We start from the raw sequence: 26,479 nt of genomic DNA on the forward strand, positions 1-26,479 counted from the left end.
GTGAATCCATCATCTCTGTGTTTCCATAAAACACTGGTTGATATCTCTAACATGACTGTTATGGGTCTGTCTTGTAACAATCTGTTTGTATATTGGTTTCCTAATAAGTTGTTAGTGCCTGGCCCAGGGTCTATGTCCTAGACTTTATTGTTTCTCCAGAACCTATGACACAGTAAGAATTTTATAAATGTTTGCTGAACTGTGCTGGATTTTCTCTTAACCAGTAGAAAATGCCCACCCTCCCAAGGATTAGAGCTAATAGAAGCAGATAATGAAGGCCAGGCATTCTTGGTCTAGACTGGGCAGTACCTTTCCTCTATAACAGAGCCTGTCTTTCCTTCAGGAAAAAAGGTGAGAACACAGTTTTCTAAAGTGCACACAAATCACCTACATCCTCCAATCAAGGACTGCTTCTTACAAAGATACATAAAAAACCCTATAAAACCCCAAACTAATCTCTATTACCATTCATAGAGTACTTAGTATGAGCTAGGCACTGTGCTGAGCGCTTAACACACTTATCCTCACGACCACTCTCTGGGGTTAAAGAGGAAGAAACTGAAGTTCTGAGAAGTTCAACAACCCACCCAAGGCCAAAGAGGTAGCGTATCATATGAACTGGATTTTAACCCTGATTTGTGGGACTCAGAAGCCCATGCTCTCACAGCTGGAATGAAGGGCTAGGAATCAGTCATTTACACCTTAGTGTGAATTAGTTTAGGTAGTTTTCTTTTCCTAATTCTTAGCTGAGTTGAATTGAATGGGGATGGGGGAGGTGGAGAGTGAAGAAAAAGAGTTGAAAGAAGTGAGAAGACTATACCCTGTACAAGTGACTGAGAAGGGTCAGCTGGGAATTTGGGTAGTCAAAAGACAATGTGACTGAGAATAAGTCTTTAGGGGAGAGAGGGAACAAGCACCAGGAAAGTCAGAAAGAGAGTGGCACAGAAAAGGAGGCAAGGACCCAGGTTTGCCCTGGGGAAAGAGAAGAGAAGTGGGGTGGGGGGGTGGAGAGAGAGAAAGAGTGTGTGTGTGGGTGGGTGGCGGTGGGGGGAGTGGTGGTGCTGATAATTTACAACATGAACAAGCATCACCAAAGCATAAGCTGGACCAGTGGCAGAGCAAAGATACAAAGCTTCTTCCTGATTTATAAGCAAAGGATGCATCTCTGCATGTCTTAGTATTTCTTTATATTTTTTTAAGGATATGAGCTTTTTGCCTAATAACTCAGTGGTGGGTTTGAACACATTCACTTTAGGTCTACTAGACTTCTCTTTTAGCATGCTTCATTTCCTATGTGTTGGGCTCTGCCCTGAGAAATCTGTACTCTAATGAATTTTTGACTGTCTTTCAAATGCTCACTTTCACCAAGAGCCCAGTCCTACTCTCATTAACTCAGAGTATAAGATGAAGGTTATCTGATAGAGATGAAGCAGACCTTGTTAACTTGTGATGTTTACTAGGTTGTAAGCTGCTATGAGACTACAGTTGGTTCTTTACACTGCGGTCATTCCCATGCTTACACCGTGGTACCCAGGACAGTGTGAAAGACAGACGGGATGATGGATGGATCTATAAACACAGTGATAGAGGGACAGACAGCCTCGGGCTCTCAGTAACTGCTTTGGAATTAAACATACCTTGTTCCAAGTTTGGACCTGCCACTGGCTAGTTACAAGATATCTCACTAACGACTGTTTCCTCAGCTGTAAAGTTAGGATAGGAATGGAATCACTCTTACAAAATTGTGGGGAAGATTAAGCAAAACAATGTATATAAAGTGATGGGCACAGTGCCATGCATATTGTAAGTGCTTAATAAATAGAAGCTTTATTTATTAATAAAGGTATTAATTTTATTTATTTATTTATTTTTATCCTGCAGTGAATTTTATTAAATTCAAATGTAGTATTATTCCTATTTGAGAAATAAAAAGCTAAAATCAAGTTTTACAAGTAATCATCATGAGATAAACCAGTGAAGAGGACTTTTCAGATCATACCAGAGCTGACACCAGTTTCTACCCCAGCCCACATGAAGATGTTTTTATTCAATACAAACAGGAACAGAGGCAACACAATGGCCACAGAATGAGAACGTAAGTGCACTTGAATTTTTTCTGAGTTCTGGCTATAGGCTCTGACAAGCCTAGCCTTCTTTTCTTACCAGGTGAACAGAATCATCTGCTAATGCCAGAAACTTTAAAGCTCTTAATTCAGCTAGAAACAACTATAATTGAGGGCCTTTTTACTAGCTTCTTGCTTCCCAATTTAGGGTTGCCTAGCAAGTTAATTGCAACATAACAGGTCATCTGCCTGGCCACATCATGCACTAGTGACAGGGGCAGGTTTAATGAGTTTTGTGCTCAGATCGCTGGGTCTCCTGGCTGCTCTTGTCCATCTCTGCACCTTGGTCCTGAGCATTCTGAGACTCAGTCAGCTGAGGATAAAAGGGACCTACCAGCCAGTTGAGGGGCGTGTTGTTAACAAGATAATCCATCACATCATCTAAAGATTCCTTCATTTTCTGCAGCTGCCCCTTGCTAGAAGTGAGGAGGCTGTCAGACACTTCCTTAAAGGAGGCAGCACTGCGGAACACTGAGTAGATGTCGCCTGCCATCACCCCCATGTGCTTGGCCTGATCTTGGATGTTCTGCGGTACACCTTGGATGTTGGACAGCAGGTTGTGGCACGTGGTCTGGAGCTGCTGAGTCAGGTTGCGGGCAATTTCAAGAGTACGTGACTCAAAGTGCTCAGCACAGTGGGACTCATCAGTATCATCGTATCCAATGCTCCTTTTCCACTCCACCCATGAGAGGTAGAGCTTATCCTGAGCATCCAGAATTTTCTGATTGGCACTATGCACATTCTTCCTGGCAAATTCAATCAGGTGAACAGTAGAATGGAGCTGAGAAATGGTCTCTTGGCTTTTTTGCTTAGCTTCTTTAACCCTGCTGAGAGCCTGCTGGTAGGCACGGGAGCGAAGCTTGGTAGATAGGGATCCCAGTCTAACATAATAACTTGGCTTCTGAACCAGATCAAATCCTTCAACTTTTTTTGCTTCTTTTTCTAGTTCTTCCTCAGTGAGAGGGAGGTACTGTTCTACCAACAACTCTGATTTGGTGAGTGCATTTTCTACGCCACTGTTCACGAGCTGCATCATCCGACTCCCCAATACTGTGTTAATGCTGCCACTGACCACAGACTTGGTCTTCTCCACACTGCCAGTCACTGCCCCTTTGGTCTTGTCCATCACCCCTGTGATCGTGCTGGCCACAGAATCGTTGGCCCCAGTCACGGTAGGCGTCACAGCATCTTTTGCCCCAGTCACAGCACCTTTGGCATTGGCAACAATCGGAGTTGATGGCTGATTCAGAATAGGCAGTCTCTCCTCAATCCTGTCTAGCCCCTTACAGGCATAGATATTGGCAACTGCAATTTGCGGCTCTAGCTTCTGGATGATGGGCAGAGCACTGGTCATGGCCACGGAGGTGATGGTCTTCACGCCCTTCTCTGCCATCTCACACACAGACTTCAGGTAGGGATATTGGTCCTTTGTACTGAGATAGGCTGAGGACATGAGGTCATACGTGGAGCTCACCAAGGGCAGGTTGATCACCCGAGTCACCACACTCGGTTGTGGATCAACTGCAACGGATGCCATTTTTCTTCCTGGAGAAAGAAATCGACGGACTGCAGCGAAGGGCGGAGAGCAGGCGCGTCCCTAAGGCGACTCCGGCTGCCACCACCCGGTCCTAATTTTATTAATTAATTAGGTATTTAATTAATTAGGTATGGAGGGAGGCCATACCTTGCTCAAAGATGACCTGTGAAGGTCAGCAAGGATATGGGGGCAAGATGCCCTGTGCCTTATCTCTACCATGATGTGGCTTTTCCTTTTTTCCTTCTTTTCTTTCCTTTACTCTCTTTGTTCCTTCTTTCCTTCCTCACTTTCTCCTTCTTCCCTCCCGCAAACATTAGAGGAGACAACTGGCTAGGAATAACACAATTCATAGATGCTTCCTGATTTCTTCCTGCCTTATCCCAGGCCGTTGCGGCCATCGGGACACAGCAGCTCATTTCAAGATCACACTTCTTGTCAAGATAGTGAGTTCTTGTGATATCCGGTCATTTAAAAGTGTGTAGCACCTCCCCATTCTCCCTCGCTCCTACTTTCACCATGTGAAGTGCCTACCCCTGCTCTGCCTTCCACTATGATTGGAAATTTCCTGAGGCCTCTCCAAAAGCAGCTGCTGCTATGCTTTCTGTACAGCCTGCAGAACTGTGAGCCAATTAAACTCTTTTCTCTTTTCTTCCATTTTTTTTTCTTTTTGAGTTGCATGACTGCATGGTGCACTCATGGCTCACTGCAGCTTTGACCTCCTGAGCTCAAGCGATCCTCCCACCTCAGTCTCCCGAGTAGCTGGGACAACAGGTGCATGCCACTGTGGCTGGCTAATTTCTGTATTCTTTGTAGAGACAGGGTTTCACAATGTTGCCCAGACTGGTCTCAAACTCCCGGGCTCAAGTGATCCTCCCACCTCAGTCTCCCAAAGTGCTGGAATTACAGACACAAGCCACTATGCCCAGTGCCTCTTCTCTTTATAAATTACCTAGTCTCGGATATTTGTTTATAGCAATGTGAGAACAGCCTAATACACCAGCCCATGCTACAGAGCAAGTGAGAAAGCCAACATCTGTCTGATCTGAAAACCCTACGATATTTCTTTTTTTCCAGGCAGTGTCTCTACTCCTGGTGGGGAATATTTAGCTTTGGCATTGCCAACTCTCCTCTTGGTCTTGTCCTACTGAAGTTTCCCCATTCTTAAAAATTGCCAAGATCCCCCCATTAGGAAAAATCATGTCTGGTAAAAAAGAAACACCATGATGAGATGACAATCAACTATCTCTTCCAGAGGCATATATATATGATCAAAGTAAGTCATGGCTTGGTATTTAACAGCATCACTACCAGTGGAATAAGTGTCAAGCTCCAGGCAATTTGGGCAGAGGGCCCTTTCTACCTGTGTGAATAGTATAGTAGCTCCTTTAGGCAGCCAGAAAGGTGTCTGTGTCTACCCACTCAGTGACCAGAGTCGATAGCAGTAAATTACAGAGAAGGCACCACTTTCAGCTGTTCTAGCATGCAGCCTACGGCCCATGTCTGTGCCTGTCTAGGCCTCAAGGACGGCAACTCCCCATGTAAAAATTGAAGCCTCATGAGAAGGTAATGAGCATCTACAGGTCTGGGAGCTGTGTTAATGCAGCGACAATCATTCTTCCCTTAGGTTTCCTGTGTCCCTGACATAAACACCAAAGTGCACTGCAGCCCTGGATAAAGACAACTAGATAAAATGATGAAGAGAAAGAGGGAATGGAAAAGACATGAATGAAGGAAGAATTCACTATGAAAAAGAAGGTAGCTGGCTGGGCTCTGCTTTGTGACAGATCTTTCTGCACCTGCAGTAGATAACCTAAGAACCGACTAACCTTGGCTGGCGCCATGACAGGAATAATATTTTCAGAAGTATGAACTGTTCCTGAACTGTATCTGCCAGATTATTGGATACAAATCAGAGCATTCTCTTTTTCACTCCCTCATTTTTATGTCGCTTTAACATCTCTTTTTCTCTATCTCTTTCTCAGGTCTTTTTCCTACTTTGTTTTCCAAGTTTAAGGAACATAGTAATATAGCATATTTCTAACTATAAGGTCAATAGAAAAACTCTTCTCATCAAATTGTTCATGAGGCCTTCTGCTCAAAATTTCCTAAGAAGGCATCTTGTATACTTAGGAAGCAATAATCATCATTTCAAAGCATCAGCCAAATTATTGCCTGCTCTTAAATTGTTACTTTAGGACTTTGGAAACACTAGATTGTAGGGAAAGCAAAAAACTGAAGGAAAAAACAAAGATTTATTTTGGGAAACTCCACATTAGTACTGTTGATTGATTTGTAAGGTGGAAGGTTTTGAGCTATAAACCTCCAATGTTTCATCACCATATCCACAGGAGAAAGCTATCTGCTGGTGCTATTTCCATTCTCATGGTGCTTATGAACAATGAGGTTGATGACTGGTACAGATACATCAACTCTCAGTGCAGTGAATAACTCAGGAGGTTTAAGTTAATAAGTGTCTTAAGAAGAGCAGCACTTAAGGCATCCAAGATTTAGAAAATAGAGTGACCCCTCCAGGACCATTCCCAAACTCTGGCTTTGGCTGCTACAGGGAACAAAGTGGGTCTTGTTCACTACTGTATCTCCCACACTATGCTTGGCACAAAGCAGGCATTCAATAGACGTTTGTTCAATGGAGACTAAAGGAAGAGAAATTCTCGTTATCTTAAAGGGCATCATAACATTCTAAATGGAGGGATGCAGGATATGTATATCCCTTTACACATAAACAAACATTATAAAAACATTAAGGCATTATAAAAACATTCAGCATTTCAGTGTGGAACCATCCTTGCTGCCCCAATGCTTTCACCTGCATTTTTCTTATGGCCATGTAAGTCTTGTTCCCTGCAGACTTTTTGTGACTCTTTATAGTTAAAGCCAGTTCCTGTTTTGTAACGAATAGAGGTGCTTTGTCTTTGGAACTTAAATTTGACTCAAGGTATTTTTCTGATTAGAATTTAATTTTTCCTTCTTTGTTGAAAAGTTTCAATTCTGTGGATAATTATCATTTCCTTCAAAGAATCACAGAATATTAGAGCTGGAAGGGTTGCCAGGGATCAGGCAGTTGCATCGCTCATGATGCCTTGACACCCTTCCTTGGGGCTGTATCCTCCTCCTGCCAAGTGGCTAGGCCAAGTCAACACACACTGGCTTGATCATGGGAACAAACAAAATGTGAACATACCTGGGACAGGAGGGCATTAATTTTTCAATGAAAAAATGTTACGGTTCAGATCACACAGAGCACACTCTTTATTTTTGACTCTACATGAGGAAAAGGAAATATGCCTATGATAAAAGCTAACCCCCATTACCAGTTTAGCTTTCTTGGATGAGCAGCCAGAGTCATCTTTCTCTAAGTAAATCTGACGGTTCCACACCCCTGGCTAATATCCTTGAATGGCTCTTCAATGCCCACAGGACACAAAGTCTAAACAACTTAACTTGGCATACTGGACTCTCCTGGATCTGACCTCTCTGTCCACTCTCTAACACTTGCTTCCATTTTTTGTCCTTCATTTTGTTCTCATGGTATTCCTTCTGCCTGCAACATCTTCCTTCTTTACTTGGATAACTCCTACTTATGCCTTACCATTCAGCACAGGCATTGCCTCCTCCAGGAAGCCTTCTCTCAGCCTCAAGCTTCCACCAAACTCCATGCTTGCCCTATTCACGAAGTTACTGTTTTGAAATCTTCTTCATCTATTAACTGGTAACTCCTTTAGGACAGGGTTTTGTCTTCTAGTCATCCCTGACAACCAAATACAAGCAGACACAAAGATGCTTGTTATTTGTTGTTTTTTTTTTTTCCCCCTGAATTGGGATGCAAAAACACTCTCTGCTTTAATATTCGTGCAGAAAGTTAACTCTAATCAATGGTCTATATAAAGGCATTTCCCAGAGTCTAGGCAGAATTATGTGGTCTAAGGTGCTGTCCAATCACATAGACGTTAAGAAACCAGAAAAGCTTCCCTCTCAGGACGTAACTGCATGGATTTTCCTAATGCTGATGTTTCTATCTCTTTAGAATGAGTCATATCATATATGCTTTCAGGTGACATGATGGGAAGGTAGATCTAACCCCTTGATTTTCACCCCAAACTCATGCAGCAACTAAATATATGCATGGAAGGCAATTGTCTTTATTATTTATTTATTTATTTATTTATTTATTTTTGAGACAGAGTCTCACTCTGTTGCCCAGACTGGAGTGCAATGTCACCATCTTGGCTCACTGTAACCTCCTCCTGGGTTCAAGTGGCTCTCCTGCCTCAGCCTCCTGAGCAGCTGGGATTACAGGGGCTAGCCACCACACTTGGTCAATTTTTGCATTTTTAGTAGAGACATATTTTTGCCATGTTGGCCAGGCTGGTCTCGAACTCCTGATCTCAGATGATCCACCCACCTCAGCTTCCAAAAGTGGTAGGACTACAGGCGTGAGCCACCAGGCCCGGCTTCAAAGCGATTTCTAATATCATCAAAGCTTATTTCTCATAGATTCAAGACCGATGTAACAGGAAAAATGAAGATTTTAGCCCTGAGGCAAATAAACATATGACCTTTACTCTTGTTGATGTCAAAATGCTGCTGGGGACAGTTGTGATCACTGGGCTAATACAGTCCCACTAGAGAAACAAAAGAGACTCTCACTGGCCCAGTCAGGCCCAACTATTAAGGAACAGGCTATGGTAGGTTCCTATCCATCAATGGAAGAAAAGAGAGAGACAGTGTAAGATACATCTGAATTTACCAAGGGGCATGGCAGTAGTAACAGCATGAACTCTTCAAAGGCGCCTGGATATGGACTCAATTTCTGTGGATGCCAGTGAGCTCTGGTGTACTTTTGCTTTAAGCACTTAAAAGTGAGTGTGGACAGAGCCAAAAGGCAGCGTATGGAAATTTAGGAGTACAACAGAAGATAAACCAATATTTCAAGAGCATGTTGAAACAGTAACCTTTAAAACAAGTTGTCACAGGGGAAGAACATGCAAAGCTTTGAAAGCTGCATCAAATAAATTAAAATATGATTGTGTTAAAAGGCAGCACCTTCTGCTCTAGCCATTGTAAGCTAATATAAAAGAAAATTTGAAATTGAAAATCATTTGCTGCTAGTATACATGGATTTTGTTAGTGTATAATAAAATAGGCATTCTGAAGTATGCTTTTAAAGAGAAGACTCTGTGACCTTTCAGACGTGTTTCTTAACTCTCTCCTTTCAAACAGGGATTCTCAAGCTTCGTTTATAGCTCTTGCTGGTTCTAAGAACCATCCTAGGTCTGAGAAAAGAGACTGGGGCTGGGGCAGGGGGAGGGCAGAAACCAAGGACTGTTCCTGGAATTACGAGCTTTTTTCCCCTTCCCTGTTTATCTATTCTGTACCACTCAGCTGTTCTCTGTTGCACAGAAATAAAAGTTTAGTTTAAAAAGTATGTTAGAACAAAGCTGCAGAAATTGCTTGGAATTTCCTTCATTTTCAGCATCTGGCTTTCATTGCTTACTTCATTCCCCTCCTCCACATACATTTACCAAATCTTTTCAACACACACTGGCGTGGCTATCAAATGCTATAATTAATAACAGTCATACACTTTTTTTTTAAAGGTAGTACTTTCTGCTTTTCCTTGGGCTGCTCTTGTCATTGCTATTGTAAACCAGGGAGATAGTTGTTAAAGCTTATTATTATTATTTTGGAGACAGGGTCTCATTCTGTTACCTAGGCTGGAGTGTAGTGGTGTCATCACAGCTCACTGCAGCCTTGACCTCCTTGGGTTCAGTGATCCTCCCACTCTAGCCTCCCAATTAGCTATGACTACAGGCACCCCCCCCAACCAACACACACCCAGCTAATTTTTGTATTTTTTGTAGAGACAGGATTTTGCCATGTTGTCCAGGCTGGTCTTGAACTCCTGATCTTAAGCAATTCATCTGCCTTGGCTTCCCAAAGTACTGGGATTACAGGCATGGGCCACCACACCCAGACTATAGCTTAATTATTAAGACTTTAGGTAAATAAAAACATCTAATACAATTGAAGGCCTGAATTTTTAAAAATCATGTTTTCTTTTAAACTAGAAGTACTAGTTTGAAAATGAAAAGAAAGGAGAAGATATGAATTTTTCTGAGTGTCTACTATGTTCCTATTTCAGAGATGAGAACATTGAGGATTCAAAAGGTGTATGGCCTCTTGAAGGTCAGATAGCTGAAAGTGACAGAGCAGGTCTACATCAATGTGCTGATTCTTTTATTTTGGTGTCTCAGGGATGTAAAAGATTTCAGTGCATAATATTAAATGACAAAATCAAATTTCTCAACAATACACACAGTAAGATCCCATTTACAAAGGGAAAAAGCTTTATCTATTTGTATATGTTCTTATATGTATATAAATTCATAGAAAAATATCTGGAAGTATATGTAGCAAAGCATTAACAATGGCTATCTCTGGGTATAAGAAGGAACTAGAACTGAAGAAGATGGTGGTGAAAGGGGAAGGTGTACCTTTTTTTTTTTTTTTATTACTCCTGTTGTGCTTGAGTTTTAAAGAATGAGACTATTCATGTATTCCTTGTATAATAATAACACAGAAAACCTCCTTATTAGGAACGGGAGGCTGATTTCTTTTTGAATGACTGCTCTTAGGTCCTTTTTGGGCATTTCTCCCTTGAGCTGGTTTCACTACTGAAGGATTGGGTGGATGATATGCCTTCTACACACACAAATTACTCATTAACTTTCATGGAAAATTCTCACTGGTAGCTCACAAGCAAAAATGGTCCTAACTTCTTATGGTTAATCTTAGGCAAAATTGTGAAGGGATTAACATCTGTCTTCCATACACTACTTTCAATCTTTCTCGACAATCAAACTCCTCCCTGGGTAATGCCTATAACTTACTTAACCTCCACCTCTCCCTCTCTTTTCTATTAAACCTTGTACTTGTATCCTTACTTGGGGGATACTTTGCCATACATGCATGATAACATAAAAGGTTCAATCCTGACCGGGCGCGATGACTCACGCTTGTAATCCCAGCACTTTGGGAGGCCAAGGTGGGCGGATCATGAGGTCAGGATATTGAGACCATCCTGGCTAACATGGTGAAACCCTGTCTCTACTAAAAATACAAAATATTAGCTGGGCGTGGTGGTGGGTGCCTGTAGTTCCAGCTACTCAGGAGGCTGAAGCAGGAGAATGGTGTGAACCTGGGAGGTGGAGCTTGTAGTGAGCTGAGATCTCACCACTGCACTCCAGCCTGGGCAACAGAGTGAGACTCTGTATCAAAAGAAAAGAAAAAGAAAAAAAAGAAAGATTCAATCCTGAGGCCATTTATGTTTTAAGTTGGCTTTTAAAGCCTTAAGCTTAAGGAAAGGATCAACAGCATCTGGAAGGTGAGAGAGAAGGGATAAGGAGGATGCAGAGGAGAGAAAGCACTGAGGTCTTCCCAGCTGTCATTGATAATATGGTCCAAACATTGCTACCTATAAATTTTGCCCTGGTCCTTCATACTCATTTATATAATAAACACTTAATAAGCATCTGCTATGTGTCAAACATTACACTAGGTGTCAGAAATATAGAAAGGAGGATTCAGACACAAAGCTGATAGTAAGAACTTTAAAATCTAGTACTCTTCGAACAGAAAATAACTATTTTTAAAAAATGTTCTAAAAAATGTAGGCACTGCATGCACACAAACATACAAATTGGAACAATCAGAATACTTTCAGCTCAAGAAAACATCCTCCTGTCGTGAATAACCAGGTATGAGGATATATCTGCCTAAACCCGGTTAAAGTTAGACATGTGCTTCTGAACAATCCCTGCCATCACACAGAGTCAAGAGAAGCCAAGTTTAACCTTAGAAAGCCTGGCTAAACAGATTGGACTTGCCCTCCGGGGCCTTTGGTATTCTCCATGTGATCTGATAACTCTGACCACATACAAGAAAAAAAGTGGCTTCCTAACTGGTGTTCAGTGGGACTAACGACTGCCTGGGAAAGCTATTTATCTTAACCAGGGGGTGACCTCTCAGAGACAAAGGCCCAGCGGCTAAGACTTGAAATGTCATTTTGTTATGTCCCACTGAAAATGCTATGGTATTTTTTTAAACACATGCATAGCAGCACAGACCAAGACCCCAAAGGACACGGTCTAGAAACTTATATCCCATCAGAAGATACACAAAAATGTACAGGGAACGCTGAACCATGTGGGGTAGGAATTGTGAACTAAAGATCTAAATTGCTTCCAACAGAACAGAGGTTGTGGGTTGTGTGAGAAAACAATACACTATTATGCTCCTACCAAACACATTTTCTCTTCTGTATACATTGAACACCAGGAGAAGGGAAGAAGAGATTTTTCTCTGACATCAGAGTGAGATATTCCACAGGAAAGGAACCTCTATACAAATATCACTTTTAGGAGGAAAATGTATTTTGACTCTGGGATTGGATTAGGCCATTATAATTTGGTCCCCTTTATTGTTGTAATTAGCAACCTTCTACAAATGTTTAAATGTGTATGGTCGACCCAAGAAACTCCTGGCTGTGCCCAGTGAGACGTCTTGCCTGTTGGCTTGACAATTGGCTGCTGGGAAATCAGAGAACTGAGTTTATCTGGAGCAAATGCAAATACATTCAGCTCAACAACAGTTCTTGTCTGTGAGTCAACAAAAGGGTCACAGGATAACCTAACCTTATCTAACTTAACCATGGTTAGTACTTTGAGAATGAGAAGTACAATCTCATGTCTTATTCCTTTTGCTGCTCAGAGAAGGGTTTGGGGACCACGAGTCCCAGCAGTTTTAAGCAAGTCCCAGGCACTGACTCCTCAGCACTGCCTCAGCATTTGGGTGTTGTTACAACATAGGAATGTGGTTAGAAAGACCCTTTTGCATGTTTTTCAAATAATGGCAAATAAGCAGAACAGAAATTACAGCAATCATTAGCACACAGCAGAAGCAGCTGTTTAATGCTTCTGCCTCCAAAATAAAGAATCATGGGACACGTGAGCAAGTCATGGTGACCTCAGATCATCACGTACAACCAGTTCACTTTGCAGATGTGGAAACATAAAGGGCAGGCACCTTGCCCTATGCCACAGAACTAGTTGGTGACAGCGGGATGAGAAGCCAGGCCTCTTGGCTGCCTAACAAAGAACCTTGCAGGCTTTCCATGCTGAATTGATACTGCTTCTTCCTAGATGACAGGACTGTAGTCAAATAGAAGTTTGTGTCCTTTGCCCATGCACTTAGGCTCAACAACTAGAGAGCTGCGAAATTAGGACAGAGATGTGGAACTAGGTGGGGCAGGGATAGAAAAGGAGGTTACTCAGGATTTCATGTACTGGACCTGACTTGGACTCTATTTTGCTGACTGCTGGAGAAGCATCAATGGGGTGCTTCTCCAAAGGAGTGGCTGACTGATTTTCTGGATGCCTTGGAGAATGTGGCATGAGTTGCCCTCTTAACTTCTGTATTTGAAGAGAGGATGCCCTTGTTCACCATTCAGATCATCATACAGAACAACTCTGGTGACTAGCAGGAGAAGTGTCACCATGGGATGTGCCTCCATCTGATTGCAGGAGGACTATGATCTGTACCCTCCAAGTCCCAAAGAAAGGAATCTAGCCAGCTGGGAAACAATACAAACAGTGCGTCAGCATGACCAGCAAACTACTGTAAATGCCTGACAGCAATACAGTTATTAACTGCTTCTTACATGACACACTTTGCAGAAAGAGAAAAACTATCATTTGAAATCAGCATTCCCCCTTTTATCTAGGATCTGACCCTATTTAGCAACATTTCTTCATTCCATCAGCAGATTTGAAAGTCTGGCTTTGGTTCTTAAATGTCTCCCTTCCAAACCCATAGATGAGATTTGCTCAAAAAGAAGTATCTAGAAGGCAAGTTTCTCAAGACACCATAAAATTGTATGGACTGAAGCAGTGATTGGATTGATTAACTCAATCAAGGCTGTGACTCAAGGTTGGATAATAATGAGACCCAGGCAGGGCTGAACAATGAAATGCTCTAATTGATTTTACGCATGTGGAATGACACACACACACCCAGAGCATGCTATAATGAATCTGCATGCTGTGTGCATATTGATTTCACAGTGGATCAATTATACCACCCAATTGCTTCAGGTCCTGATATTTTGCAATTCACAGACCAGTTCATTACTATAGAGTGAGTGCTTAGGACACAGGCTCAAAGGTGGCAGAACCCATGAAGTCTGTGGTCACCTCATGTTCCCTTTAGGGGAAAGCAACTGCATGGCACACACACCTACCAGCCATGCCACAGGCTCATGTGCATGCACGGTATCTTCCAGACTCTGGCATGACCATTGACTGGGCTGGAATTCCAAAGCCCTGGTTTCAATTAAACTTAAGTGGATTTGACTAAAAGTTTGAACTGATGCTAATTGGTTTTCAAAACATTGCGTAACAATAAGTGTTTCAGTCTTGCCCACTGAAAGATGCACCCAGTTCTGTACGTGCCCCTGGGCAGCAGGGCAGGCCACACATCCCTTACCTTGCTGGGCAGGGATCCAAATTGCAGGATTTCAGGAGCTGTGGGGGCCGGCGGCTGGTCACGCACAGGTTCTCATCAGCAGGCTCCTGAGTCTGTTTGTTCAAGCAGCTCACCACAGCCTCCTGGACACCTGGGTACAAATCACACGGTCAGGCCAGAGTGCAAAGTGGGTGTGTGTGTGTGGGGGTGATGAAGTGTGGACAAGGCAGCTGGTGGGAGGTCCCTCTGATCTGTAGGACTCTCGCTGCATGTCAGAGATTGCAGTTTAAAGCCCGGGACTGCCAATCTTGTCAAGCATCACTCGAGCTGGGAGAAAGTACTCATAAGCTTGCTGCCTCTGGGAGCATGCTCTTTGAGGGAGGCAACTCCCCCACAGAAGACAGGCTGCTACCTAGACTCTTGAAATGCTTAAAAAATGCCACGAGGCTAATGCCGTCAATGCTGGAACGTGATAATTCAATGCACAAGGAGCACAGGGTGACAAAAAAGGGCCTAAGAACTTCACATCTTGTATTTTAATCGATAGGAGTTTGTTGTATTTGGAAGGGAGGCCCAAGGTCATGTTTTATATCCAGAATTCTGTAAACTGCTGGGCTCTTGAGGTCTTGAATCTAGGACTCCAGTCTTTGCTCTTTTCCTTCTGATTCTGGTTCATTTCTTTTGTGACCTAAAGCAGCCTTGGAAGTTGGAACAAAGAAAGAGAATAAAATGCATAATAACCACAGCTATGGAAAACAACCTCTCCACTGACACCCACACGCCCTGACTCAGTGCTAGTGAAACAGCAGTTTGAGCAGTGACTGGCACACTGGGAAGTTCTCCAAGGTGGTCTGCAGGGCCCTTGGGGAGACGCTTATTTTTATTTTACTTTATTTTTTAGTTGTTTTTCAAGGCAGAATCTCGCCCAGGCTGGAGTGTAGTGGCACGATCTCAGCTCACTGCAACCTCTGCCCCCTGAGTTCAAGCGATTCTCCTGCCTCAGCCTCCTGAGTAGCTGGGATTACAGGTGTGTGCCACCATGGCCGGCTAATTTTTGTGTTTTTAGTAGAGATGGGGTTTCACCATGCTGGTCAGTCTGGTCTTGAACTCCTGACCTCAAGTGATCTGCCCACCTCTGCTTCCCAAAGTGTTGGGATTACAGGCATGAGCCATTGCACCTGGCCCCCTTGTGGAGACATTTAAATGAGCAATGTAATAGCCAGACATTTCATTTTGATGCCCAGTCATAATAACAATAGCTAACGTTTACAGGATGACCATTATTAACCAGGTACCAAGGCTAAGAGCTTGGCATGCATCATTATTAACTGGGTACCAAGGCTAAGAGCTTGGCATGCATCAACAATTGCACAAAGTAAGCACTATTTTTATCCCCATTTTACAGATAAGAAAACAGGCTGGGAAGGGTGAAGAGACCTGCTTAAGGTCATACAGCTGTAAATGGTAAAGCTGAGGATGGCTGTGCCCTTAGCACTGACCAACAGACTTAATATTTAAAAACATTAAGAGGCTGTCATATCTGCTTCCCTGGAGATCTTTAGGAATAACCTAGGCATTTGTCTGGAATCATTTCAGCAGAGTTCAGTTTAAGAGGCAAGACAGGACATTCTCACTAATTTGCCTTCAGCCATACATAGCTGTGTATATAAAGATACTTACATTTAAAGATACCTATCTATAGCTGGACATTTATATATAGTTATAGCAGAGTCTGGGACTATCCATGTACTTAGCAATATATATAAATACACACATATTGCCTTGCTTTATTTTCTGCACTGCTTCATCAGACGCTACCTAGTATAGTACAGTTGACCCATCATGCTGCTCTCCTCCTACGTACCCTGTGTTTCTCCAAGAAGCCATCAGCTCAATCATCGGCTAATACCTGCTAGGCGGATGTGACATTAATCTAGTCCACTTAGGAAGACCATCATTTAAAAAGTGACTCAACTGGAGTCCAAAACATCTTTCTTCCTTGTAAGTCTGAGAAATTAAACATTAAAAAAAAAAATGACAAAGTCGGGTGCACTGGCTCATGCCTGTAATCCCAGCACTTTGGGAGGCCAGGGTGGGCGGATGACCTGAGTTCAGGAGTTCGAGGCCAGCCTGGCCAAAATGGTGAAATCTCATCTCTACTAAAAATACAAAATTAGCCAGCTGTGGTGATGCACACCAGTAATCCCAGCTACTCAGGAAACTGAGGCGGGAGAATTGCTTAAACCTAGGAGGTGGAGGTTGCAGTGAGCTGAGACCACACCATTGCACTCCAGCCTGGGTGAGAAGAGCAAAACGCCGTCTCAAAAATAAATAAATAAAAATAAAAAATGAATCACAATATTTACCCTGTGGCTGTGATGGTATCTTTATATTTTCTTTTTTCTAAATTGTTTATGAGCTTTGAAATTTAATTTAAATATATCATGGCCAGTTCAGGGTGCAGCATTTGAGATTTCTATCAGACATTCAAATTATTCCATTATATTCTGTAATGCTGACTGCAGGGTGTTCTCCTGGTTGCAGCTCGGATGAGCCATTTGAAATTCATGGCATGATGACACAGCCAAACACTTCATAAGAAACTGTTGATATAATCACTGATACTTCCCACTGGAATAGTCTAGCATTATTAAGGTAGTGATGAGAAGTCACTGGATGTAGCTTTCTACCCCATACAGAATCTAGAGCTGTGGTTATCTTAGAAGTTAAATTTTTAACTCATTTACCCGTTTGGTAGTATTCAAGAGATTCTAAATGAGACTCTAAAATAAAACATATTTTGGCTTTATTCGTCTGTTGAAAACCTTATGAAATTGGGTCAACGATCCTGAGGCAGGAAGTGGGCCATGGGCTTGTCACATGCTTTACTTGAAAGTGACTGTATCAGGTGTGTGTGTGAAGGTGTGTGAGTAATGTGATCTGTGTTTCCACCTTGTGAACTCCTTCTTGATAGAACTTAGGCCCTTCTGGACACTGCTAAACCTCGCCCAGAGTCAGGTGTGTAAACCAGCTGGAGTGGCGGCGGCAGCGGCAGGACTGCTGTGGAGTCGAGAGTAGCAATCCGGAGGGAGCGTGGGGGTGATACTGGCTGCGGGGACCCGGTGACAGCGTGAGAAGTACTAGGTTTCTACAAGTTTGCATCATGCATGAGTATAAGTTAGTCATTCTTGGCTCAGGAGGCATTGGAAAGTCTGCTTTGACTGTACAATTTGTTCAAGGAATTTCTGTTGAAAAATATGATCCTATGATAGAAGATTCTTATAGAAAGCAAGTTGAAGTAGATGCACAACAGTATAGGCTTGAAATCTTGGATACTGCAGGAATGGAACAGTTTATAGCAAGGAGGGATCTGTACATGAGAAATGGACAAGGCTTTGTATTAGTTTATTCCATCACAGCACAGCCCACATTTAATGATTTGCAAGACTTGAGAGAACAGATTCTTCGAGTTAAAGACACTGATGATGTTCCAATGATTCTTGTTGGTAATAAGGATGACTTGGAAGATGAAAGAGTTGTAGGGAAGGAACAAGGTCAAAGTCTAGCAAGACAATAGAACAACTGTGCATTCTTAGATTCTTCTACAAAATCAAAAATAAATGTTAATGAGATCTTTTATGACCTAGTGCGGCAGATTAACAGAAAAACTCCAGTGCCTGGGAAGGCTCGTGAAAAGTCCTCATGTCAGCTGCTTTAAGGTACTAAATGCATTGCAGCTCTGAGTGAGGTCTGAAGAACTGTTGCCCAATTCAGCAGTGCCAGCATTCCAGCTTTGTTAAACCTACCAACATCTTAAATGGGCTTTCCTGTGGTGGGACCCCTCAAGAGGTGGATGAAAGCTACTATATCAGTTTGCACATTCTAATCACTTTCCAGTATCACAAGAGAGATTTTTCCTTATATAATAGTCCTAGAGTATGCAGCTGGTAAAAGCAGAGGCTACATCCGGTATTACTGGTAAGAGACATTCTTCATCCACCAATGTTGTACATGTATGAAAATGGTGTACTGAATACCCTACCCCTGCCTCATACTTTGTATTGGAGAGTACAATAATGTAAATCCTAAAAGCACCACTATTGTAGCATAATAAAAGAAAGTCCAAAGAGCTCCTATGTGGACTACTCCAGATAACTTTGCTTCTTTGATACTTGTAGTTTATTGTAGTTTTTGTTAAAAGAAATTTAAGGTCATTATTATTGTACAAAATAAGTGCTTTGATTAATACAGCTGTATAGTTTTTAAAATTTTTTTAAAAACCTATGGAAACAGTGATCTTGTCTTTAAAATACGATAGTCCTTTCAGTATAATGTCTTAAAGACACTGCCTTCAATATCTGTTGGGAAGGAAATGTCCAGACTTTTCAAATTTCTTATTATGTTTCCTTTTTTGTTTATATAAGGAATAATGTTTATAGTTATATGTACAGTGGGTGTCTACGACAAGAAGTGTATATTTTCAAACAATTTTTTAATGATTTAACAATTTTTACAAATCATTTTCAGGCTTCTGCAGCTGTAGATTATCACTGTGAATTGCTTCCTTGCTCATGCATAAGTGTATTTGTAATACCAAATATACAGGTTTAGTATTTTTGCCTGTTAGTGATTGTTTTACACGTGTAACATTTTGGTTGAGATGTTAAATGGTGGACGAGTACTGTGGACATGAATGTGGGAAGTAATTGTAATCATATGTAATTGGTCACAAGGCCTAATTTGCAGTAACTATTGCTGTTTTATTTAACAATGCCTTGTTGCTTTGTATGCATTAACGTTTGGATGTAAAGATTGTGTCTATCCAACAGTGAGCCACAATATTTAAACTGAGCAACCTAATGTTACAACTACTTTGAGGTGGCCAAATGTAAACTAAAAGCCTTAATTAAAGTGGTTCCATTTTGTTAAAAAAAAAAAAAAAAAAAAAAAAAGAACTTAGGCCCTTCTAAGACTGCAAGGAATGGGGAAAGTAAGGGCTACCTTTCTAGAAAGACGCCAATAATCTCCTCCCTTAGGTTTGTCAAACACAAATTTACATTACCCTAAACCAATAATCATAGCTCAGAAATTAAAATAACTCAGGGGGTAATGAAGTGCTGAGACTAAGAAGCATTCCAGAGTTACTACATTCTAATCTAAAGTATTCTAAAACAAGGCACTAGGCCTCCCCAACGCTGTGCGTTAAATCTCTGTTGTTACGGGGACCAGTTGCCTCATCCTTCTTAGGTGGAGCCCAGGGTGGTGGGTGAAGCTAAGGACAGAAGTTCTGTCATAATTAAGGGGTATCTGGGGTCAGCCCTGTGGTCAACACTCAATACATTTTTGTAGGATGAACAAATGCAATGGCTAAAGGGCAGGGCAGTCTAAGCATAGCATGCAATTGAGGCTGAGGGAAGGTGGGAATGGGATGCCTGGGGAGCATGAACCTGGAGTGAGGGAGCCGCCCTGGAACTGGGAGTGTGGGAAGCTGGAGGAGGGAAAAATTCTGAGGGTTTCACCTTAGATTTCACAGTAGAGTTGGCCCATGGGAGGCAGGCACGACGTGAGAAGTTAGCTCATCAAGTTTGTGCTCTTTCCAAAACAGCTAATACATTCTCTTAGGAGGACATTGTAAACCGACAGAGAACATGTTTAAGCACAGTAGTTGATGATTCTGGGTTTTCCTTTCTTGACAGAAGCAAAAAGGAGAGAGGACTTGTAAGAAAAGGGGAACAACAGGTACAAGGCTTCATCTTCCATTTTTGCTGAAGTCAATGTCAAGCTTTCTCCCAGCTAGATTTTAATGTGGATTTTACTGTCTAGGAGTTCAATACAATAAAGCTGATCGGGCTCAGAGTTGCTTTCCTTGATAACACCTATCAGTTCATATGTGGGAAATTAAAATCTAACAAGGAGGTGATAGTGGGACACAGGATTCAGATCTGAGCAGGTTAGGCTCACATGCGATCTTCCAGAAAATGGGATTTTCAGTGTTTATATCTCCCAGAATAGCATAATTGTTACATGATATTTGATGACAGCTCAGGGAAACGCAGCCACCAACTACAGACTAAATTACTAACTAGTTCCTTCTGGTTGCTACCTCTGCTAGGTGAAAGGTTACTTTTATGTCTATCCAATTTCATCTCTTGAGATTACAAAAACAATAAAATTAGCCTGACCGGCCCTACAACCCAAAATTGATTTAAAATCTATTTATTAATCCCGCACATTTTTTGTTGGCTTCAGCAGAAATAATTAAAAATATATATTACCTTGTGGGTTACATCTTGGTGAAACATCAAAGTTGATAACACAGTAAAATCTTACTGCCAAACAAAGACTTGAAAAATATACATGTCCTATATACCAAAATAATTTTTTAGTGCATATGGGCATCATATGGACCATATAACCCAAGCATATTTTCATCACTTTGGAATTTTCAACTCTCATATTTTAGGCATAAATATATTACCTTGGCACAGTGACATAACTGAAGGTAAGTGTGTTCAGTTGTTGACATTTAAAGACCCAAGAAATTTCAGTAACTTACCCTGCCTTGGATATAAAGGATGTACAATTTATGTTATATAAAAATACTTCGTTTCTACAGGTAGAGATCAATTGTATCTCAAACATCCAAGTCTTATTTCTAAATCAATATCTTCTGAAAACATTTTAAATTAAATACATTCCACATACACTCGACACTTCGAATTTTATACCCTTGGTTGGTCAGCAGAATGGTTAGACTCTTAAAGAAAAAGGTATCTGGTTATTTATATATTCCATTACTGCATCTATTTTTTCCATCTGTTCATAAAGTTCCAGGCTTGACTTGTAACTGAGAACCATAACTGAGAGATCATAAATAATGTTTTAAAGCACATTTGTTTTAGACTAGAAATAATGATCATTCAATTCAGGTGATCATGGAAATTGGGGATGAAAGCACAACCATCTGAATTCTGAGTCATCTGTTATGTTGGAAAGAAGCAACTGTAGCCACTGGCTAACAGCCTTTCTACCTGATCTCTCAGCTCCTGCCCAGGCTCCAGAGATCACCAAAGCTTATTTAACACTTCTCTCTCATTAAGCGTGAAAGAAAAGATGTCCTCAAAGTGAGTGAAGAGTCCCAAATGAACACAGTTACATTCACTAAGTTCCAGGAAACTGTCTTCCAGAATCATTTGTTTTAACATAAGAATTTAGGTTTTAACATACCAGGGCTCTCCATTAAAACACTTCAGAATTCCAGGGTTTGAAACTGGAAGACGTGGAAACAAACACGAACCTCAAGGTCAGGACTATTAAATGCTTACAAAAGACCTGCTGGAGAAAATGGATTCTTTGCTAGTACTTGTTCCACTATTCATTCCTTTTCAACTACATGTGAACAGTGTGGCACATTTATTCTTACGTTCTCAATCACGACAAAAGACGCATTTTCAAAGTTTCCAAAATGTCATGGTTTAGAAAACAGTTTTGGAAATCATTTTAGTACTTTTTTCCACCGACTATTAAGAATCTTTGCTGAGAAAACAGAATCCTAGCATGCCCAAAGGGGTTACTAATAGCCAGGGAAAGATCTGGCACTTCCTCATCTATTAAAATCTCTCTTGGGATTAGACATAGGAGATGGTGTCAATATTAATCTACCGTATTTTTAGAGCGGGAAGAAAGATCGTGATCTTGAAGAATCAATTGTTGATTTCAATGCCTTCCTCTGCCACTACAATCCTGTTCATAACATCTGAAAGAGTCACTGAATCTACTGTTCTATCACCATTGAATACACCAAGGAGAACCATGTGTGGAAACATTTAACATGAGTTAACTAATACTTATAATGAGAAAGCTTCAAGAATTCTCTAGGTGCTTAAAGAAGTATGGTATGATGGAAAGACACTAGACAGAGAAAGGAACACTTTGTCCTACTCCCAGCTCTGTTGCTCACCAGCTGTATGATCTTGAACAAATCACTTTGTTCCTCTGACTCTTAGTTTTCTCATCTGTAAGATGGGGATGGGGTCAGACTTTGATCTTTAAACTCCTTTCCAGCTCCAGGTAACCACCGTATCAGTTACCTTTTAGACACCCTTCCTCGAGATGTAAACAGATTATTACTTTGGGAAATCAGCTGAGTACATCAGAGAGACTCCAACTAGTTCTTGGGTCTTGGTTCACATGGCATGCACTGAGGCAAGGGCAGAGATCAATAAAACAATGTTGAGAGCACTGCCAGGTCAGTGTCAACTGTGTTTCTCAGCTAGATACACGATGATATGTTGCAAGACATCAGAATGACAACTAAAAGCCAAAGCATTTGTTGTACTGGCCACTCACAGCTGACAGTCTGAGAGCCACTGGAGCCAAGAAAGAAATACATCTGTGTTTCATTGAGTGTGCTTTACATTTAGAATGGCTGCCTCCCCTCCTCGTCCTACTTATCATTCTTGGATTTGAGGCAGTCCCATGACCCAGCTGCACGCAGGAAGAGAAGAGAGAGAAAAAGAGCAAGAAGTTGGCAGGGATCTGAGCCAGAGTCCCCTTTCTTACCTCCTCCACAGGACTCGGAGCACTTGGTGAACCCCTCGTACTCCCAGTCATACAGCTCGTCGAAATCCTGCAGGCCACCGAAGAGTCCATCTGTCTCGTCTGGGTTGAACTCAGGAATTTCCCCACTGCATGGGCCTGCATAACAGGCACGCTGGGATGCTGGCTTGGGCCCTTCACACTCATCAACAGGCAGGTCAGCCACGGACTGAGAGAAAGACAGGAGCACCTGGCACCTGACTATTCGCACCTGGGTCCCCACACCACAGGTGACTGTGCAGGCCGACCAGGCCTCTGGGATGAACCTGCAATCAGCAAGCAAACAAGAGGACAGGATGAGAAGCCCCAGGCAGGAGGCCATGGGGGTTGTGAGGGGCTGCATCCCACCTGCCTCCACTGCCCAGAACTGTCCCAGGGGTGCTCAGGGCTCCTCCACCCTGTCCAGTGATGGTGCCTCAGTTTAGTTCATAAGCGATTTTGCCACTGTCTCTGGGTTGCTTGCTTCATGAAGGTCACATGAACTCCCAGCTGCAAGACATTCCAGAGACCACCTGCTTGCTCCCTGCTTTGCACCCACAGTGGAAGCTCTTCCAAGCAGGGAATTGGTGGTTTGTTCTCCTCGCTCTAAATTCCAGTGAGATAGGAATTTGTTTTACAAGACCCCACTAATAAAATAGGATGCTGGAAAGAAGACGGCCAGATCCTGTCAAACCAAGATGGCAACGAAAGCGACCTCTGGTTGTCCTCACTGCTCATTAATACACTAATTATAATAGATTAGCATACTAAAAAGACACTCCCACCAGTTCCACGGCAGTTTACAAATGCCATAGCAATGTCTGCAAGTTACCCTATATGGTCTGAAAAGGGGAGGATCCTCAATTCCAGGAATTCTCCATTCCTCTCCTGGAAAACTCATGAATCATCTACCCCTAGTTTAGCATATGATCAAGAAATAACCATAAAAATAGCCAATCAGCAGCCCCCAGGGCTGCCCTGCCTATGGAGTAGCTACCCTTTTATTCCTTTACTTTCATAAATTTGCTTTCACTTTGCTCTGTCAGCTAGCTCTTGAATTCCTTCCTGCATGAAGCCAAGAACCCATGAGGTCCCACCAAGGCTGGACCTCAGTTTTGGGGTTTGCCCTGTGACACCAGCACTTGTGCCTCTTGCAAGTGGCTGGCTATTCTTATAGCAGACTGATACTGATAACGAAATAAGCCCTTGGAGATATTTAAGGAATTTTTTTTTTTTTTAAATAGTCTGGGTCTCATATTCTGTAACTTTCTTTGTTCAATATGCTTCCCGAGATTTACTTATATGTATAAGAAGGTATTTTTGTGTGTAAGTTTCCAAGAATGGTGCGAAGTCTTGTTCCTTACACATTCTTTGAATTAGCCTGAGCTCCAATTCTTTTTATATCATAGAGAAAAGCTGTGCTACAAATGTAAATCCACAGGCATACCACTGTAAATGAGAGGTTTCTCATTCAGACAAGTGTGCTCAACATCCTCACACCCAGTCCCCTAAAACAAGCCACATTAGTAAGAACTTCTGAGTTTTTCCCTAGAACGTAGAAAAATACCCAAATCTCCAAAAATGTCCTCCCACCTTCATTAATCAACCATGACCATAACTATAATGACCTTGAGAGGGACCTAGGAAAAAAAAGCCTAGAAGGAACCACTAACAGTTTCAAAAAGTTAGTATAATTCCGACAAAAACTTTGGGATAATTTTTTATTTTGCATTTTTTCCATGATCCTATTGCTTTCTCACAGGGAGTCATGCTGAGGAGGCATGCAGACCTGGCTCCTTAACCTTGACTTTGGCAGACAATGAAAGATCTGATAAGAAGGTTACAGCATGAGATGCTAGCAAGTGCAAATGGCTCCTATCTGGTTCAGGGAAATTGAAATTCTAACAGAAAACCGATCCAAGTTTTCAAACTGGAAGGAACACAACAAACATGTGGCCTGGACCTGAGCCTGGGCTTCATGTGGAACAGGGGTGGTCTGCTCAGAAGATAAGACTTCCCCCAAAACAGCACTCAGTGCTCTGAGGCATGGCAAGAGACCCTTTGAGAAAGGCCCGACCCCAGCTACCTTTGAAGAGTCATCCACGAGGAGAGAACAAAGGTCCCCATATAGCCTTGTCAGGAAGGTGAATGAGGGTAGAATGGCCACCTAGAATTATCCCAAGAAAATCTCATCACAATTTCACCTCCCTCTCACCTTTTTGACTTCTTTGTTCTACCTTTTGCACCTAGAGAACTTGGAAAAAAATGGTATCCTAAAATATTAAAAAGTCTTCTTGCTTTAAATAATGCCCCCGGCGGGAGCTTTTTAGGAATATAAAACCAAAAGCTGCCAGCAAAATCGTTTTAACCCTTTTATTACACATCCACATCCACCTGCCTGGCTCCTGTGACAAGAATCATAACAGATACACAAGCACCGAATTTTGCCACACAGGTGCAGACACAAAGGAAAACGCATGCTAAACTATTCTGTGTGTAAGAAAGACACAAAAGCAAATGATTAGCCTGCCAACTTTGACAATGGTGTGATGAATAACACTTCTTTAATAGTGTGGTACCAAATTTTGTTTTCGAATCAGAAAGATGGCAAGATCTCAAGAAGAACTGCACCCTACCTGCTTTTTCTATGCAATAAGAATTACGGTTCTGTTGCTTATAAAGAGCCCTCTTTAGGAACCATTGTAACAAGGCAAGGGCTGGCAAGCTTTTTCTATAAAGGGCCAGATTGAAAATATTTTAGATTTTGCACACTGTGTGAACTCTGTTGCAACTACTCAACTCTGCCATTGTGGAATGAAATATGTAAACAAATTAGTGTGGCTGTGTTCCAATAAAACTTCAGTTTTAAAAAGGAGGTGATGGGATGGTGATGGAGGGGTCTTGATTTGGCCTGTGGACTGTAGCTTTCCAACCCCTGCTATAGGAAAAAACATTTGGTAGAGATACAAACACATTGAGATCCACAGATAATCCTCAAACTTATTTTAGGTCTTAGTTTCCATCTCTTTTCACATATATAAGCTTATGGAATATGATAAGTAGCCAACTTGATTGGTGTTTTCTAAGTGAACCCCAGATAAGATCTAGAATATAAATGATGCACAAACTAGACCCTTAGCTCTGCTTGTCTAGAATATGAATGACTTCGCATTTGATGTCATTCCAGAACCAAGAAGATACACCAAAAGCACATAAAACAGAAAGGCCATTCTACTGAAGCCCCATGAACTTGTTGCAATGGTTGAAACTTATTTTAAGGCATCATGCTTCAATTAAAACATATACACACACACATATATACATATATATGTGCGCATGCACATGTGTGTAATTTTTTACTATCTAGACATTTAGGGTTAATAGCAAAAACAATAAATGTCTGTTTTATGTCTCCCAAATGAGAGTTTTATCAAATGTAAAACAGCCTCACTGGCTTATCTCCCAATCCACTATCCTTAGGTCTTCATCGAGTTCACACCAATTAAAAACAATTTGGTTTTTAAGTGGTGCTGTCCTTTGGCAGTCATCTTAATTTCTCTAGTGCATACAGTGTATGATATAATACAATCTCTCTTACTGAAGGCAGGAGATTATGTTTCAAAAGAAAAATATCTGATAGTGCAAATGGCCAAATGAATAATAACTGTTTTTCATAGGAGGCTTTTCCCCAAGTCCCTAG

General features: G+C 41.7%; 1 protein-coding gene and 2 pseudogenes across 6 annotated transcripts in view; 1 reads left to right on the plus strand and 2 right to left on the minus strand.

Moving 5' to 3' along the window:
• The window catches only part of ADAMTSL1 (ADAMTS like 1), a 956,812-nt gene that overhangs the window by 165,225 nt on the left and 765,108 nt on the right, over positions 1 to 26,479 (minus strand). For all 4 annotated transcript variants that reach the window (XM_077966031.1, XM_077966030.1, XM_028835141.2 and 1 more), the window contains 2 exons: positions 22,765 to 23,066; positions 14,224 to 14,353 (listed from right to left, as the gene is read on the minus strand). In XM_077966031.1, coding sequence (XP_077822157.1) covers positions 14,224 to 14,353; positions 22,765 to 23,066 — 432 coding nt within the window. The remainder of the gene's footprint in view (positions 1 to 14,223; positions 14,354 to 22,764; positions 23,067 to 26,479) is intronic.
• Positions 1,851 to 3,768, minus strand: LOC712840 (perilipin-2 pseudogene; annotated as a pseudogene). Its single transcript, XR_001440060.3, has one exon. The product of XR_001440060.3 is annotated as a perilipin-2 pseudogene (transcript).
• Positions 17,366 to 19,157, plus strand: LOC144334814 (ras-related protein Rap-1b pseudogene; annotated as a pseudogene). Its single transcript, XR_013405053.1, has one exon. The product of XR_013405053.1 is annotated as a ras-related protein Rap-1b pseudogene (transcript).

This window comes from Macaca mulatta, chromosome 15, assembly GCF_049350105.2.
Source record: "Macaca mulatta isolate MMU2019108-1 chromosome 15, T2T-MMU8v2.0, whole genome shotgun sequence".
Lineage (NCBI taxonomy): Eukaryota > Metazoa > Chordata > Mammalia > Primates > Cercopithecidae > Macaca > Macaca mulatta.